The sequence below is a fragment of the Pinus tabuliformis genome, chromosome 6 (genome assembly GCF_031772625.1).
Source record: "Pinus tabuliformis cultivar Carrire ecotype Pingquan chromosome 6, CPIR1, whole genome shotgun sequence".
Lineage (NCBI taxonomy): Eukaryota > Viridiplantae > Streptophyta > Pinopsida > Pinales > Pinaceae > Pinus > Pinus tabuliformis.
Genome location: NC_142292.1, coordinates 333,788,252 through 333,805,932, shown reverse-complemented (window position 1 = coordinate 333,805,932; position 17,681 = coordinate 333,788,252). Strand labels below are relative to the sequence as shown.

The window sequence follows — 17,681 nt, the reverse complement described above, 5'->3', positions numbered from 1 at the left end:
CACCCCTTAGAAACCTGTGATAGCACAAAGTTAAGAAGAGAACACACGAGCAAAGATGCATCATACCATGGAAGGCAAGTTAGCTAGCAATCCAAAGTGATGGTTAAACCAACAACACATTGCAGAAAGATTCATACATACATACACAGAAAGCTATACATGCATGCGTAAGCAAACAGATACATATATCATTTAGAGTAAACCAAATAGCATAGAATACAATACAACATATGCATGAAATGTGTTGGCTCTTGTTATATTAAGAAGTGTAAGTTCCAGTCATACAAAACATTCATGTCCAACCGCTAGTTCTGACAGCGGAACGTTACAGCCACAACCGCCTGAACCTCCAAAGAGATATACTAGCTCTGCGCAGTGGAGAAGCCAAGGCTCGTTACAATACTGTCCAAGTTTTCTCCAAGATAGTCTTATCAGAACCTTGGTTGACCAAAAACCTATACAATGAGTTATGAGGTTCTATTTATACAAAAAGGTGGGGTGACCCTTGACATTCCCCTTTGTGACAGTTCATCTACCCTCATGACTCTTCATCTACTCTATGACTGCTACATCCAACTATCGACACTTGAATTTCCACATGACAAGACGTTACATTACAATGCACATGTGACCATGTGAGACAAAACGACTTGAGCAAGCCATGCAAGACACCACTGACACTCGGTCCGTTGTGATGAGACCAACTCTTTGACATGCTTGTGATGGTGAAGGTGGTGAGATGATGCCAAGCTTGGTCGTCCATGATGGTGTGCATGCGCTCCATGGTGACATCTTGCTGAAGCGAACTCTTGCCTCCATTGCATCTCGGTGCATTGGTGTGGCTCCTCCATCCAACTCATCTGCTAACATGCGCATGGTCTTCTTGGGTGCAACTCAACCGGCAACACATTGATGCATAGTGTCCGTGCTAATCTTCCAATGTGTGTTGGTGGTCATGCGCATCAACTATCAACTGCATGTTCAACGCCAGTCGGACTTGCTTCTTGTCTTTGCCTCGGTGAATATGCCAAATGGGTTAGATCGCATGTGTGCACACAATGACATGCATGCTGTTGAATTCCCTTGCATGCGATCAACAACACTGCTCACCATGTCTTCTCCGTGCCAGCTGCTGGGATGAATCTATGACTTGTACGGGCGCAATTTCATCCATCTGTGCATGTTGTGCCCCCAATTGTACCCTTTCCTGCTGCAACTCATTCTCTCGTATGTGCAACTCTTGTTCTTCCTTGAGTTGTTGCTTGAGCACATGCAACTCCTTCTTTGTTCCGTTCTCTACCTTCGCATGATCTTCATGTCACGTCGTCACCTCGTAGCCTGAGTCTCAAAAGTTGCTTTCACCACAAGTAGATCTGCTTGAGCTTGCAACTTTGTTCCACCTCTATGTTGTCAACAACCTTCCTCTTACATTCGTTGCACCCGGTATGCTACCTTCAACGGTTGTTCATAGTGTTGCCTGTTGTGATGTTGCTGTCATCATATCTTGATGTCCTTGTCTACGAACAACCTGATGTCTTCGTGGCTAGGCAATTCCATAGACACTTGATCGACTACATCCCCAAGTATGCTCTGAACGGTGTCTTCGACTCTGCTCTCCCGGAAACCATTGTACTTGTGTTGCTGAGAGGGAGATGAACACCTGTGATATCTGGAGATATGGTAACACTCATGGCAAGCAATCTGTCAGTCGAAAACCAAAATGAGCTTGAGAATTAACTTGCAACATACATGTGTGACTATTCATGAAGGTTGTGCAATTTCCACTGGGAGGTCGAGAGACTGACTGCCAAGACTGCGCAAGGTACAGTCCGAGTTGTCAAGAGGCAGACTGGCTGCTGGAACTGCACAATGCACAGTCCAGCCCGGCTGTTCACTGCTGGAATTGCGCAATGCGCAATCTCAGTGAGCAATGGCTGCAGGCCCAGTGACTGCATTGCGCAATTTTCTGGGCTAGCAGTCACTGTCCCTCAAAGGGTAGTCACTGGGCAAAAATGTGCATTTCCTGAGAGGAAGACAGAGCCTTCCCTTTCAGGATTACGCAATGTTGTCTTGGTGAGAAAAAGTCCGGGCCAAGGCTGCTCAGACCCGCAGATGAGCAACTGAAAGCGAATGTGAATGTGAATGCATGGCCATACTGAGTGTAAGCATAAGTGAATGATCGTGCATGCAAACCGTGAATGATAGATTCAGAAAACATAACAACATGCATGTGGGTGAGGCGAGTCACTGAATCGGCGACCGTTCGTGAAAAACGGTTTCATGCATGCGACAGTAGTGAGAAGTTAACGAAAACTAAAACGGTGCTAGTACAAGCTAGTATGTATCAAAACGACGGCAAGTGCTCACTGAAATCAAGCAGACAGCATTCATACGAAGCGAAACACAAAAAGCTCCAAAAGTGCAACACAAGACATGGAGGGTGGGCTTACCCCAAAACAACTAAGCTGAATGTGCCGACGACTCCTAGATGCAATGTGGGATGTCAGAGCTGCAAGGTTGATGTGAGGAATGAGCTCTGCAGCATACGTTCATGAGTTTTGATAAAATCGAAGATGTGACGCACATGCCACAAATCTAGGAAGAGCGACACTTGGTGGGAGGTTTCCGAAATGATCTTTGCCTGCAACCTTTAGCTACTAAAAGTAGATCCCTGAATCAAGGGATGCCTTGCATGTTGCCTTGGGAGAAGCAACCCGTGCATGCAACTCGGTTTTGCTTTCGGTCCTGGAGGGAACCAATCAACTCAATTGCACATGCAAGAGGTTGCTCAATTGTTGGGAGACAATGCGCATTTCTGGAAGGGAGTTGGGTTGGTTGCCCAGGAGATTTGCACAATTTCTGAGCAGAGCAGCTGACTGCTGCCCAGGATTGCGCAATTCCTGGGCTGAGCAGCCTTGCTGGGAAGAATTGCGCAATTTTCTGGATGAAGCATGACTGGCAGAATTGCGCAATTCTAGAGCCCAGCAGGCTGCCAGACTGAATTGCGCAATTTCTAGAGGGAAAGTTGGTTGCCCTCCATAATTGCGTAATTTCTTAAGGGAGGGAATTGCTCAGCCTGCAGCTGGACCAAGTCTAGAAGAACAGCCTATGAGGGGAATGCAACAAGCTCTGATGGACAGGCTGTCATTCTCCAAGAAAAGCATTGAAGCTTGTGTACTTGACAAAGCAAGACATGCTACTGTGAAAGGTTGGTAGGGAGGCTCCAAAATGAAGCTCAAGCAAAATTTTAGAGGGTTGTTGTAGCCGCTACAACACTAAGGAAGGTGAGATTTCTCTAGAAGCTCACACAAACCGACTAGGAAATAATCTCAGTCATTGATTAAGTTTTAATCTTGGTCGTTGGAGTCCCAACTGGAGGTTATAAGAAGAGGTTGATGGGTAGATGGAGAAATACACTTGAGATCGATTTCCTTGGGAAGTTCAATTTTTCAAAGAGCAGCAGCATTCTGCTTGAAGCGTTCAAGCCAGAGAAGGGAAGCATACACAGAAAGGGGCAGAGACAGCGAGTACGGAGGAAGTTTTCCAGTTCCGAAGGGTCAAAAAGAGGAGGCAGAAAATATTCTCCAGGAGGCTACGCAGAGGCAACGCAGAGCCTCAAGTAAGCATTTTGATTCAGCTAAAGGGGATGACATCTTCAGTTCCAAAGGCTGGAAAGATTTTCCAGAAGATCAGAGAATCATTTTCCTAGTCAACAACAGACAGGACGGCAAGATTGGCAGTTGATTCAAGCAGTGTGTTTGGCAGGTAGCGCAGGGGTGATGCAGAGCCTCTGAAGAACAATTTGGACGGCTAGCTTTTCAGAGGTCAGCGAGTGCCGGGATTGCTCGGAGAGAGGGTAAATTCCCTCAGATATTTTTGCTAGTATTTCTCTTGAATAGATTCATCACTTTGGCGACATTTATTGTACTCAGAATTTCTCACTATTGCTTAATAATAAAAACCCTCAGTTGTTGCACCAATTTTCCCACATTGAGTTTTTCCAAGGACTTTTGTCCAAAAATAATGTGTTATATATTTGTGTGTGTGCCAGCATTTTCTCAATTTCCAATGTATCTTCCGTAGTATTTCATTTGTGAAGATTGCAGTGATTAGCTCATTGTGAAGATTGTACTCAGAATTTCTCACTGTTGCTTAATAATAAAAACCCTCAGTGGTTGCACTGGTTTTCCCACATTGGGTTTTTCCGGGGACTTTTGTTCAAAAATAACGTGTTATATTTTTGTGTGTGTGCCAACATTTTCTGAATTTCCAATTTATCTTCCGCAATATTTCATTTGTGAAGATTGCAGTGATTAGCTTGTTGTTGTTGTAGCAATAAACTGCATAATTAATTTTACAGTTAGAAGAATTAATTCCAGTTGCTGCAATAGAATTTCAGTAGTGAAAATTTCAAAAGAAATACGTGCAAAAGGTGGCCTAAAATATTTATTATCGCACTTAAAGTTAGAGCAACTCCTCCAGATGCTCATCAAAATTTCAAATACGCCCTAAATCCTTCTCTTAAGGCTACAATGATCTCCAAGAAAGGGGTCACAATACTTAGTGTCCACATGTGATGCAAAGCACTCCCCTAGAAACTCCAACGGTGTGAGATGCCTCCCAATATTCAAAATTGCCTTGGGAGATGTGAAAGGTACCCTTAATGAACATTTATGGGTGAACATATGTCGATAAGGGTTCCAAAAGGTGAATCTATTCCATATGTGCAAATCTGCTTACAAATGTGTGGACTCAACCATCCAACAAAATCACCAAAATATACATATCCTGGTGCAAGCTGCCAAATGAATGTCGATGAAAACCACAAATCGGATTTTGCTTTTTCTAGTGGTAAGTTGTAACACACATAATGGCATTTTTTTGCAACTTTTTGAAATACATTAAGCACACCATTGAGTCAATGGTTGTTTGCTTGTCTGCAGCTTGTTTAGGGTCTTTTCACTATGAATTCACATTTTTTGTTGAGAAATATGCCTGTATTCTATTAAAATTTTGATGTATATCTTGGTGATAATATTATTGGAGACCAGCCATAGAAAAGATTGGTGCTCTTTGGCCACATAACCTTTGGTGCCACTACAATGAACAAACTTGCTCATTACCTAAGAAATATCAAACATAAGTAGGCAAAAGAAATGAAATGCATAAAGGATAAAATTATAACTAATAATGAATAAATGAAGCTTCTTCAATAGTGCATGACTTTATATATACATATTGAATAGTCCTATGTTTAATAGATATCACTCATCTGACCCTCAAGTCTGTAAGCGAGGATGAGATTGTTGGTATCTTGGCAGGCCCCATCAACAATGTGGAGTTGTGAACATGTCACAATCAGGATTTGTAAAAGGGTGGTGAGGATAACTATTTCTCCTCTCAACTAACCATGCTAGACCCACTTGACATCCCTTGAATATATTACTATTATTATTATCAGTATTAATCTGTAATGTATCATATGTACATTACCAGAACTCCTCAGTGCTCTACTAAAATGAGAGTTGCATAATAATCTATGTTGCATGAGTTTCTGGAACGAGGGAACGTTGGGAACTTGGGTACGGGTGTAGGTAGAGGTTTCTCCAAAATTTACAGGAAACGGCTAATCGGGAGTGGTAATATGTTATTATCAAAGTATTTTTTGTATGTTTTGGTCAACCAATCTTTTGGTCCAGTTCTGATAGCATTGTTGACGATGATGTGACAATTTTCCATCAAGCAAACAAGGGGAAATCTGTTGCTTTCATTGCCATAATTCATCTCATGAGATACATTTCTTTTTGTTTTTATATGATTTTGCATCATTCCATTATCTTATGACTTAGGACAAGTATCATATTTCAATATCGATATCTGATGTATCACTTGACATCTTATACATCTTATATATCGATTTTATTTTTATATTAATATAGTAATGTGTTTGCTTGATGTTGATGTTGTTTTACAAGTTAAAAATTTGAAAAAGAAATGATTATTTTTGTATTTTTTAATTTTCCCGATATTTTCCGATAATTTCCCCAATATCGCTGATAATTTAAATGTTGGACCCCCTGGAATAAATTGCCAATAACGATAAATGTAACATTCGTCAATAGCTACCAAATATTCTTGGATAGCTTCAGTTCAGAAATTTTTGCAAGTAGAAGATACTTTTTCCTGATTGTAATATACTATCAAACATAAAAGAACATTCTAATTCAGCTTCATAAAAGGGACCTAAGTGAACTATCATCTAAAATACTTCCCACAGATATAAGAACCGACACTTCAGCTTACCAATCATTAACTCACGGACAAATTTTGCACGACGAGCTTCTTCCATCTGTTGATCCAACAAGCTTTGGTTATCCTTCTCTTCATGTTTCCCATGTTCTACTTCTTTAGGTGATGTTGCTGTTTCTGTTATGTGTGAAGCACCTTTTGAGGAAGATGGTGTGATATGTGCAGCAGATGGATCACCTTTTGAGGAAGATGATGGGATATGAGAAGCAGATGGATCGCCTTTTGAGGAAGTTGTTCGACGTTGGTGCCGGGGATGTTTAGTTAGGAAAATACCATCAGGCCAAAGAATCTGTAGAACATATGTCATTCCATTGTTATTTTGATCACCAGGAACTCATTCATAGATGTTGAACAGAACCAAAAATAACTGCCACAGTTTAGAATGTAAATAAAATTCTTGAGCATATAAAAAGAAATGTAACAATGACAGATTATGTTGGACTGGCAATTACAACAAAAACAACATACGGCTGCTCATAATAGCACTGTGAGAAATGTAAGATCTCAAAAAATACTTGAGCTGAAAGATGCTGGCTAAATCACATGCAACCGCACAAATTTGGAATAATGCCTACCCCTTGGGAGTTTTTTTTTACAAATACGCAGCAATGATAACGATTCCAATGCACAGAAAACACACCAATTACTCTACATCATACTCTCAATTTTTATTCTTATAATCATTTTGTTTGATTACCAATATTTCACAGCAAACCAAGGCCGACTCATACTGAAACACCAATCGCATGAATACAAGGGTGGAGAGAACTCAAGTTAGTCTCAGTATATGATAGAGTATTATAACAGGAAACCTTAAATCTTCAACTCTGTTTCATTACAGTTATCAACAGCAGCCACTACAAGAAAATTACATAATCTAACAACTCAGTCAAATCATCAGATTCAAATTTATATCGGAAAATCAGTTTGAACTTGATGAGCAGAAAGTGTCTTTAAGAAACGATTCATATCAAAGAAAGCCATCATGCAATTTGCAACTCAACACCCCTCATAATGCTTCATATGATGATTATTGTTATGCTCTCCATAGACTCATCAGTTCCACCATGGCCTGGTATCTATTCAAGAAGAAAACAGCTCAGAGCACGTATCATCTTCATATGAAAAAGAAAAGGGATCAAATATAAAACAGAGTTTGTCTGGTGCTGTCCCCTTGCCTTTGCTTATGCCCAGCACGTCATTTATTTACTGAACAAACATTAAACCAAGCCACCTTAATCTTAATTCTGGAAAAGCAGTAGACATTAAAAATTTCATAGTCGAGTTCCTCAAACATAACACTGCATTCCTGGCAACGTACATTCCTAATATTTCTTTATCACCTTATTTAATGTGGAATCCCTCCTGCATGGATCACTCAATCTTCAGGACTTCAACTTATTTCAGGTTTAGTGACCAGCACAATTCCAAATCTAATACTCAGACATACAGCACTGTAGGTCTCCATTCCAGTGGATTAAGCAGATCAAACTCAATGACTCCACATCAAAGGTCTTAGTTAGCAATTTGGATCTTTAGCCTGGAAGCTGTTGCATCTCTTGGAAAAAGTCTGAATATAGAAAGGCATAATACAAAGAACTATATACAATGTGATACTCCTCACGTGTATATGAGGTAAACTTGGTTTTGTGCAAGTTGGTGTGATGATTCTAGCTGTCCAAATCCCTGAATATTGGTGGAGATTGCTTCAGTGGTGCATCAGGTTCTACATGGACCATCATACAGTGATTACCTGGTCAAGTTCTAGTCACTTTCACTTTGTGTTGCACGGTTAGATCATGAAGTATCCTCTAGCATGATGATGTAATCACCTTCGCAATTTGTTTATTGCAACCATGTTATCACTTTTTCCTTGGTGAAATCTACTCACACATACATTTTCATCACACTTCACCATTTTGCCTAGGTAGTTTTTGTATCACATCACATCTCTACCTTTTACCTAGGTAAAACCCATGATTACACTTACATTTATCTTCACTCCATCTCCTAGAAGGCACATGCCACACTTTGCCTATAATTCCCTAAGCACTATTCCATATTAACCCCTTAAATCTCACTTTTCCCACTTTTTCCAGTGTGAACACTCCCAAATGGTTCAAGATATTTTAATTAAATTATAAACCTTAAGTTGAGTGCCCAATTATTAGACTATTGCTATCAGTGTTCTAATGCTCTAAGTGCTCTAATTCTTCATTGAGGCTAATTTCCTATATTTCATTTGTTAATTATTCACTAAGGAACACAACTTATGTTTATGCGGTACACAACTCATGTTATCACTTCCCCTTTTGCACACATGTTGAGGCAACCCACAAAAAATCCAATTCACCCTAGCCTCAATTTAACCCTGTTCACATGTGCTAGCTTGTCCTTGTCTTATCCTTATCCATTGGCACATCCATTGGCACGAGTTTTTATGAGGTTGTTGAACCTTGAGTTGACTAGGGTTTTACTATGCATGCACCATATGGTTTTTATCCTCCACATCATTCACTCATGCATGTATCCCCAGGCCATTAGGTGGTGCATTTCATTATGAGGACTACTTAAGCTTCTCCACACCTTGCACACATTTGGAAGTGACTAATGATCAGTTGACTTGGTCAAAGGAGTTCCACTTGCACCTTATTTGAGGAGATATCATTGATTTGATTGGGGACCATTTACAGAATTACCTAGGTCACACTCTCTATGGTGCCATCTTTATGGTTGACTTCATCAACAGTGATTAGTGACACTGCTTGAACTCTCTTTGTAATAAGCATAAATATATAAATATAGGTACACAACAATAAATAATTAATTGAAAAGACAACATTATGAAATGTCATGTCTTAACAAAAGGACATAATCCTTAGCGAAAAGGCACCAGACTAGGTATTTATCGAGGCCCATTGTACTTCGATCATCCTGTTATATTCAATCATTTGATTCATTTCTCATACATTTTTAGTATATTATTATTTCCACATGGCATTCTTTATATTGTTCCAAATATTTTGGATACTCATGATTTGAACCAGATTGGTTTGTCACATTTGGCATCTGAGATCAGACTGGTTTATCACATTTGGCATCTGAGATAAGTCTGATTACGACCGTTGTTAAACAGACCATTGGTCAAAAAGCTGTTGCCCTTGGCAACATACTTGTTTGTTTTTGGACACAACCATGGTTTTCATAATTTCTCTGACACGGGTCCTTGACCACCACTGTCCTTTGACCATCTTTAAATTCAAAATTATACTCTAAGACATTATTTTGCTGTAAGTTTAAAGAAAATATAAAATAAAAAACATGAATGAGAAATAAAGGAAAATCAGGGTCACAAGTATATAGTGAAACCACTGAATTACCCCACTTATGCATTGTTGTTAGTCGTACATTATCCATACATTGTCATATCAATAAGTTCCATCTGTACCATGTTGTAACTTGTCATATAGTTCCATATAGCAGTTGTTATACCAGTTTGTCACGTCCATACAGATACACACAAATTAATAAAAACAAAAAAACAGTAGCTACCACAACCCATATGCTACCATACCAAATTTGCTGCATCTGTACCATAGCCACCTTACATTCCCATGCAACAACCACCATTTCTGAATCATGAGTAAAAAAATGCAATCAATAGAAGCATAGTTAAAAGAATTACAAGAGGATAAATAATTTGGGTTAAGGCTCATATGAGGTTCAGCAATTGATTCTTAAATTGTTTGATTACCAGCAGTGTATACATGGACAGCCGCCATTTCTAAAACATGGGCATATAAGACATGACCCATGGCTGGATAAGTCATGCTGATTTGAAAGATTATCAAAATGTTAATGATCACTCATATATACTTCTAAAAGTGATTTAATGAAAAAGTGATAAAATTCAAATGAACAAAAAGGAATATGAGTAATTTAAATTGTGCTATATTATTATAGCCTAGTGGACCCTAAGTAAGTAGCAAGAGAACTACAATGGTGATTACCACATCAAAAGTTTTAGAACTGATAAATTACCTTTATTATACTCCAAAGGTATTGAGGCCCTATTATTAACTAAATGGAATCAAGAAGATATTAAAGGAATCCATTTCAAAGTTCAATACAATCTTATTTTCTAGTGAAATATAAAGCATAATTAGATTTTGAAGGGAACGAGTTAAAATGTATAATTAGATTTTGAAGGCAAAAGTTATAAAGTATAAAAATGATATTACATAATAATACCTAAGCTATAAGGTGCCTAGGATTGATTGAAATAGTGTAGTATGGAAAGGAAGCTATTGAAGGGAGTTGCTGAAGTGCATCAACTTTCGTGGAGCCTCTACATTAGTGTATCAAAGAAGAAGTCATAAGCTACGAATTTCACACAAAATTCTACTCTTTTTGGCAAAATGTCATTTTTGTGTAAGGGAGCTTGCCTGTCTGGAATCATTCTGAAATCAAAATGTCAATTGCTCAGAATGTTATAGAACTTTTACTCTAATTGAATATCAAAGTGACACACAAATACAATCGTGAATTAAAAAATCAGAGGATGAACTAGTTTAACAATGACAAAATATAAAGATCTTGAAAATATGTTTGGCAACGAATTATTAGAAAAATATTAGGATATTTCTCAACTAAAAGACCACAATCAAAATTACTTGAACAAATTAAGAAGAAAAAAAATATCTAGTGCAATAAATTATAAAATATTAGAATAAGAGAAGGAACATCTCGAGAAGGAATTCAATAAGAACCTACTAGAAAAAAATGATGATAATTCTCGTTTAAGGAAACCCTAATCAAAAGTTGTTGAAACTTGAAACAAATCAGTAGGATAAAAGATGGGAAAATTGAGACTCAAGACATTAAACATGAAGTCGACAAATCAAAAAATAAAGAATTTTCATGCCTAAAGAATAATAATCAAAACCTACTTACACAAATTAGGAAGCTTAGGAATGATAAAAAGTCATTGGAAAACAAGTTACAACAACTTATCAAAAGGGAAGCACTGAAGCCTTTACATGAAAAAATCCAAGTTGTGGAGAAAGGAACAAATACAAATACAATCAACATTACAATTGAAGAAAGTGCAAATCCAATTGAAGTAAAGACATTTTTGCATGTTGAAATATAAACGATGGAAATCCTAAGTGTAATTACTAATAGAAATTTGGCAATAAACAAACCAACAATAGTGCATGAAGAAGATATAATACCAAAAGTAAATCAAGAAAACACTACAAGTAAAATAAGGTGCATTCATGCTACAAGGACACCATTCTTAATTTTTGAACCTAGTAATCTGGATAACTTATTTCCTAGCAGATTATCTCAGAACTACTGAATAAAAGCACTACTAGAATTTTAACACAAACAAAAATATTTAGTGGAAGAACAACCAATCTCAATCACATAAGCACACACACATATTATGCCCAATCAACAGTTCTTCACTAAAAATAACCTCAAAACCTACTCGACCTCCCTTATTGGGAAAATCTCCCAAAAAATAACTTCAAAACCTACTCGACCTCCCTTATTGGGAAAATCTCCCACTCAGGCAAATCAACTACACAACAATGAACTTAGATCCGATCCAGTTGATCAAGCCCTAGATCTGTCTTGGTTGATTTGGATCTCCCTTGTAGCTCCTTGGACCTTACTCGGACCGGGCACACTTGAATGGAAGTCCTCCACCCAACCATTGAGATCTCACTCTCTCTGTATCTTGTGCTCAAGATGTCTTCTCTGTCTTCTCCCTTGGCCCAACCATTCTTTTATAAGTTTGGGTTATCACCAAATCCATAGCACTCATCTCCAAAGTGATTGATTGTTAAGATTAGAACTCACCTCACTTGAGATCGACGATTGAGATTCATCTAATTCACAAATGCAAAAACCTTTGCATTTCATTAGATTAACTCACTTTCATCTTATAAAAGAAATTACTTTAATCACTAAGGTAATTGTTAAGGTTAAGGGTGTATTAGGCAATTTCTACACACCTAGACACTTAGGCCTATTTAGAAGCACTTGCTCGAGCTACAAACATCAACACTCCCTCTTAGCAAGGGAGGTACTTCCTGAAGATTCACATGGAATTGATCATCTTGTTGGAAATATTGAAAGGGGGGTGAATCAGTATTTCTTTCAAATGTTATTTTATGTCAGTTAAGATATTTATCACAAAATAGAACAGAACACGAGATAAAACAAAAATAATTTTATTGATTAAAATAGTGAGGACTCCAATCCTCTTTTACAACAAATCAGGGTCCAACCTGTACAACAAAATCCTTCACTTTTTCAATGCTCAAACCTTGAACAGATCCAAGCTCCTACTTGGTCAAAATGAAGACTCCAATCCTCTCAACAACTTCCAAGCTCCAACTTGGTTAAATAAGCACTCCAATCCTTTCAACAACTCCAAGCTCCAACTTTGTCAAATAAAAACTTTACAAAAAATACTTACTTCAAAAAGGCCTCCAAACTGTCTTCAACAATGCTTCAGGAAAAAACTTCAAGAGTACTCCAGCATGTTAATTTGGCAGCTTAGGGACAAATTCCCTCCCTTGGAAAAATTTAATTTGGTCAAGGAAAAAAGTATTTTTAATGTGAAAACCCACATGTGCACAAAAGTACAAGTCAGCTTTAAAGATAAATTGGATCTCCAAGGAAGCATATAAATACAACACAAGTCAACCTCATTTGGCATCACATCAACTCATTCATTCTTCTCTCTCTCCTCTTGTGATTGGTTCGTACATCTGAAATTGCAGATCTCTGTCTCACACGTGCGAAGGAAAGGAAGGACAAGTCTGATTTTCTGCATTGACTTTTTGCTAGGTGAGTTTGTCTAGCCATTGACCAAGTTTGACTTGTTTTTGACCTCCTTTAACTCAGAAAATTTCAATTTCTTGAGGCCGAGTTTTTTTGCGTAGAAGCTGAAGCTTTCTAGGCACTTTGACTACAGTTGACTGCAAACTTTGACCGCAGATCTGCCCACAGACATTCTCTCTGTTGGCCAGGTTTGACCGTGGATTTTGGGACTGTTTTGATCTATCTTTGATCAGCTTGGAAGGCAACATTGACTGGCAGTTTGACTGGGACTTTTGGAGGGTTGTTGATCGTTGACTTGAGGACTGGTTAGGGCATCATTTGCTGTTGTTGACTTTGACCAGATTTGACTTGAAACAGATTTGACTATTGGCTCATCATTTGGATATCAGTTGGTTTATTTTGTTGAATAGTCAAAGGATTGACTTTGACTCTTGATTGATGAATTGGAACACTGTACCCCTTTTGTTGAACATTTTATGAAAATCTAATAAGAAGAACAATTCGAAAGGGTTTTCTCAATTGTGGGGTTTTTCCCTGGTCTTTGACCAAATTTGGTGTCTCTCGTTATTGTTCTTTATTGTCTTCTATTGTACATTGCATTTACTATTCTATCTAAAATTGTTATTGATCATTGGAAGATTAAAATGTTTTAAAAGAGATTGCTAATTGAAGAAAGAAATTTGGCTAAAGTGATTGTAACAGCATAGAACAGTGGAAAATTAACATGGTATCAAGGCTAAGGAGAAGACAAGCCTAAGGAGACAAGAGACAAGAGCAATCATCTTTGGAAGAAGCTAAAGGAGCCTTTTTGACTTGGTCGAGATGTCTATCTCTTTCTTCAAGAAAAATGAGTAGTTGGGTGATATATCAAACTTTGTTGCTTGGAAGATTAGGGTGGAAATGATATTGGATGAAAATGATGTCCCGGAATATGTGGAAGGAAAAGTTCTTGAGCCTCCAGAAAATGCTCTTGATACTGCCAAATCCAAGTATAAGAAAGGTGAGAACAAAGCCAAGAAAATTCTTATTGATTCTTTGCAATATCATTTGCTTGTTTATGATGGGAAATTGAAGAAGTCTATGGAAATCTACGATAAGTTGGTTGGGATGTATGAGGTCAACAACCTTAATCATATCCTCTCCCTGAAAAATCAACTCCAAGACATGAAGATGAACAAAGGGTAAGTTGTGCAATCCTATGTCATGAGGATATCCCGCCTAAGGGATCAATTGCAGACTGCAGGAGAGCCTATATCTGACAAAGAGCTAGTAATGGTGACTCTTCAAATTAATCCTCCTATTTGGGAAACCTTCATTACTACTATAAGCAACAATAATGTACTCCCGACATTTGATGAGCTCGTCGGTAAATGCACTCAAGAGGAGAACAGGATGATTGCCAGAGGGAGGATTCAAAAGCATGAAGGAGGAGAGCCCTTTGCATTTGTTGTTCAAGACAATAAAAGAAAAGAAAGAGGAAGATCACCTAGTTCAAGAAGGCGTCTCCCAGATTCCAGGGACTCTAATAGAAGATTCAAAAGGGAATTATCAAAAGTTAAGTGCTACAACTGCCACAAGCAGGTCACTATGCCCGAGAATGTCCAGAAAGGAGAAATGATTCAAGATCCAACTACAACAACAATCCAGGCTTCAACAACAACAAGTTCAATAATAAATGAAGAGGAGATGATCAAAGAAGAGGAGATGATAGAAGAAGAAGAGATGCTCCAAATGATCATGAAGAAGGCCATTGTCCTCAAAAGTGGTCAAGGAATTCCAGGTATGAAAATAATGTCGTTGCCAGTGAATCTGAATATATTCTTATTTCTGCTCATTCCAGTTCCTCCCCTCCAGATTCATATGATAGTTGGTTGGTAGATAGCGGGGCTTCTACACATTTCTCTGGACACTGGGAAGTCCTCTCAAACTTGGTTGAGAGGGAGACAAATCTAAACATCATCCTTGGGGACCACTCCACTCATCCTGTGAGGGGTTTTGGTCCTATCAAATTTCATTTGGACTTTGGTGATCCGTTCTTCTTCATGATGTTATGTATGTTACAGGACTAAAGAAGAACTTGGTATCTATATCCGCTTTGGAAGACAAAGGGATGAAAGTAGCCTTCATAAGAGGAAAAGTCCTCACCTAGCCTATGGAATCTCACATGAGGGATGCTTTTAACTTGGGATCTAGAATTGAATGACTCTATAGAGTCAATGGAAGACCTCTGCAAGCAATGGTCCACAACATCAATCATCAAAGTGAATTATGGCGTCGAAGGTTGACACATCTTTGATGAAGCCCTGCCTAAATTAAAGAAGCCTGGCTCTAGGATGCCTTATGTTCAAGCTAGTCATGATGGAGTATGTCCGGGATGTGCCAGTGGAAAGAAAACAAGGGGACAATCCCCTCTAGCAAGAACAAGACTAGTGATATTCTTCAACTCATTCTCTCTAACCTAAGTGAACCCATGCTAGTGCACTATCATGGTGGCCATCTCTACTACATAATATTTAATGATGATTTATCCAGGAAAACATGGATATTCTACTTGAAGCACAAGGATAAGGCATTTGATATGTTCAAGGACTCCAAGGTGTTGATAGAAAATAACACTGGAAGAGAGTATACTTCATGTCTGACAATGGTGGAGAATATACTTCGAACGAGTTCATTGACTTTTGTAAGAAAGCTAGAATCAAGAAAGAATTTATAGTACCTTATAATCCCGAGCAGCATGGTGTCGCTGAAAGAAAGAACAGGTCTATCATGGATGTTGCCCGAGCCATGTTGCATGATCAAAATTTGTCGAAGACCATTTGGGGAGAAGCTACAAATGCAGCGGTCTGTGTTCAGAACAATGTTCCTCATCAAGCTTTGGATAACAAAACTCTCGAAGAAGTGTTCACAAGTGTGAAGCCTAATATTGGTTATATAAGGATATTTGGTTGGCCCATGTATTTTCATGTGCGGAAGGACAAGAGGAACAAGTTGGAAGCCACTGAAAAAGAAAGGTACGTTTGTTGGATATTGTGAAAATGCTAAAGCAATTCGAATATATATATCTATTCAAAGGAAAATCGAGTTTAACAGAGACGTAACCTTTGATGAAGATGCTAAAGATCAACGTTACAATAAGTTTAAGCGACGAGCTAAACATCGGATATCTGCCACCATAGAGGGCAAACATCCGACGCTTGGGTGTCGGATATTCGACGTCGTATTATTTCAGTCTGATGGGATCCGATGGTTTTTTCTATTGGAACGGAGTCAGATGTCCGACGGTGTGGCATCGGATAAGGGGCATTGTAATAATTTAATGCGACGAGAGTGTTATGGAACCGACTAATTTGTACGTTGATACAAAGTCAGATATCTGACGATATATTCTGTCAAAATGGCATCGGATAGTCAACGTTTTAACTTAACGTTGAATATCTGACAGGTGCCAGAGCATTAAAAAAATGATCTAGGGACTAATTGGTTGGGGAGGCGTTTGCCAGTGTCTTTGTCGGATTGGCCATTCATTGCCTTTTGATTTGGCAACGCACTTTACTTATATCGTTATAATGAGCACTGCCAAATCAAAAGGTAGCACGAATTAAATTTTATAGACTTTAAATTTTAAGACCCCATGAGAGCTTATTTTAATGGAATATTTCCATGTAATAACAAAGTGCAATTGTAATCTAATAGTGTTAATCCATGCATGGGATGTGTTGCAGCCACTTTTCAAATTGTCTTTCAAAAGGAAAAATACAATATATATATATATATAGAGAGAGAGAGAGAGAGAGGGGCTCATATAGTCAAAGTACGGTTAAAATCCTTCACAAAATCCTTGGAAAAGCAGGGGACCTTCCTTCACCTCCTCCTAATGAGAACAATGACGATGACATAGACCTACTATAAGGTCCTTCTGGGGCGGAATTTGAGAAGGATATTGCTGATGATCCCATGGAGCCTATGGACCCCTTGGATTCTCCTCCAAGTGATCCCCCTGCCCAGAAGAGACCATTATGGCTTCGAGATACATTACAGGATGTTGAGAGACATGTCGCTGCCAGAGGTACCTTTAGAAAAAGCAAGCAGCAATGCCAATACCATCGATACATTGCAGCTACGAGCACCATCATATAGGATAAGCCTCCCACTTTTGAAGAAGTTGTGAAAGAACGAGTTTAGAAGGATGCCATGGCCGAACAATATAAATTGATTATGCAGAATGATGTATGGTATGTTGTTCTGAGACCTAAAGGAAAGTCTATCGTAACTTCAAAGTGGTTATACAAGATCAAGCATGGAGTTGATGGAAGCATTGAGAAGTATAAAGCAAGATTTGTGGCAAGACTCCAAGAGGTTTCTCCAAGATAGAGGGAGAATATTATGATGACATGTTTGCACCTATTGCCCGCTACATCACCATTAGATTGATTGTTGCCCTTGTTTCTAATCAAGGATGGACTCTTCCCCATATGGACGTAAAGACAACATTCCTTCATGGCATACTACAG

General features: G+C 38.5%; 1 protein-coding gene across 2 annotated transcripts in view; it reads right to left on the bottom strand.

The window, feature by feature from the left end:
- LOC149258661 (phox (PX) domain-containing protein) overlaps positions 1-17,681 on the bottom strand; it is a 279,551-nt gene that overhangs the window by 45,914 nt on the left and 215,956 nt on the right. For both annotated transcript variants that reach the window (XM_089415650.1, XM_089415646.1), the window contains one exon: positions 6,304-6,598. In XM_089415650.1, the coding sequence (XP_089271776.1) occupies positions 6,304-6,598 (295 nt within the window). The remainder of the gene's footprint in view (positions 1-6,303; positions 6,599-17,681) is intronic.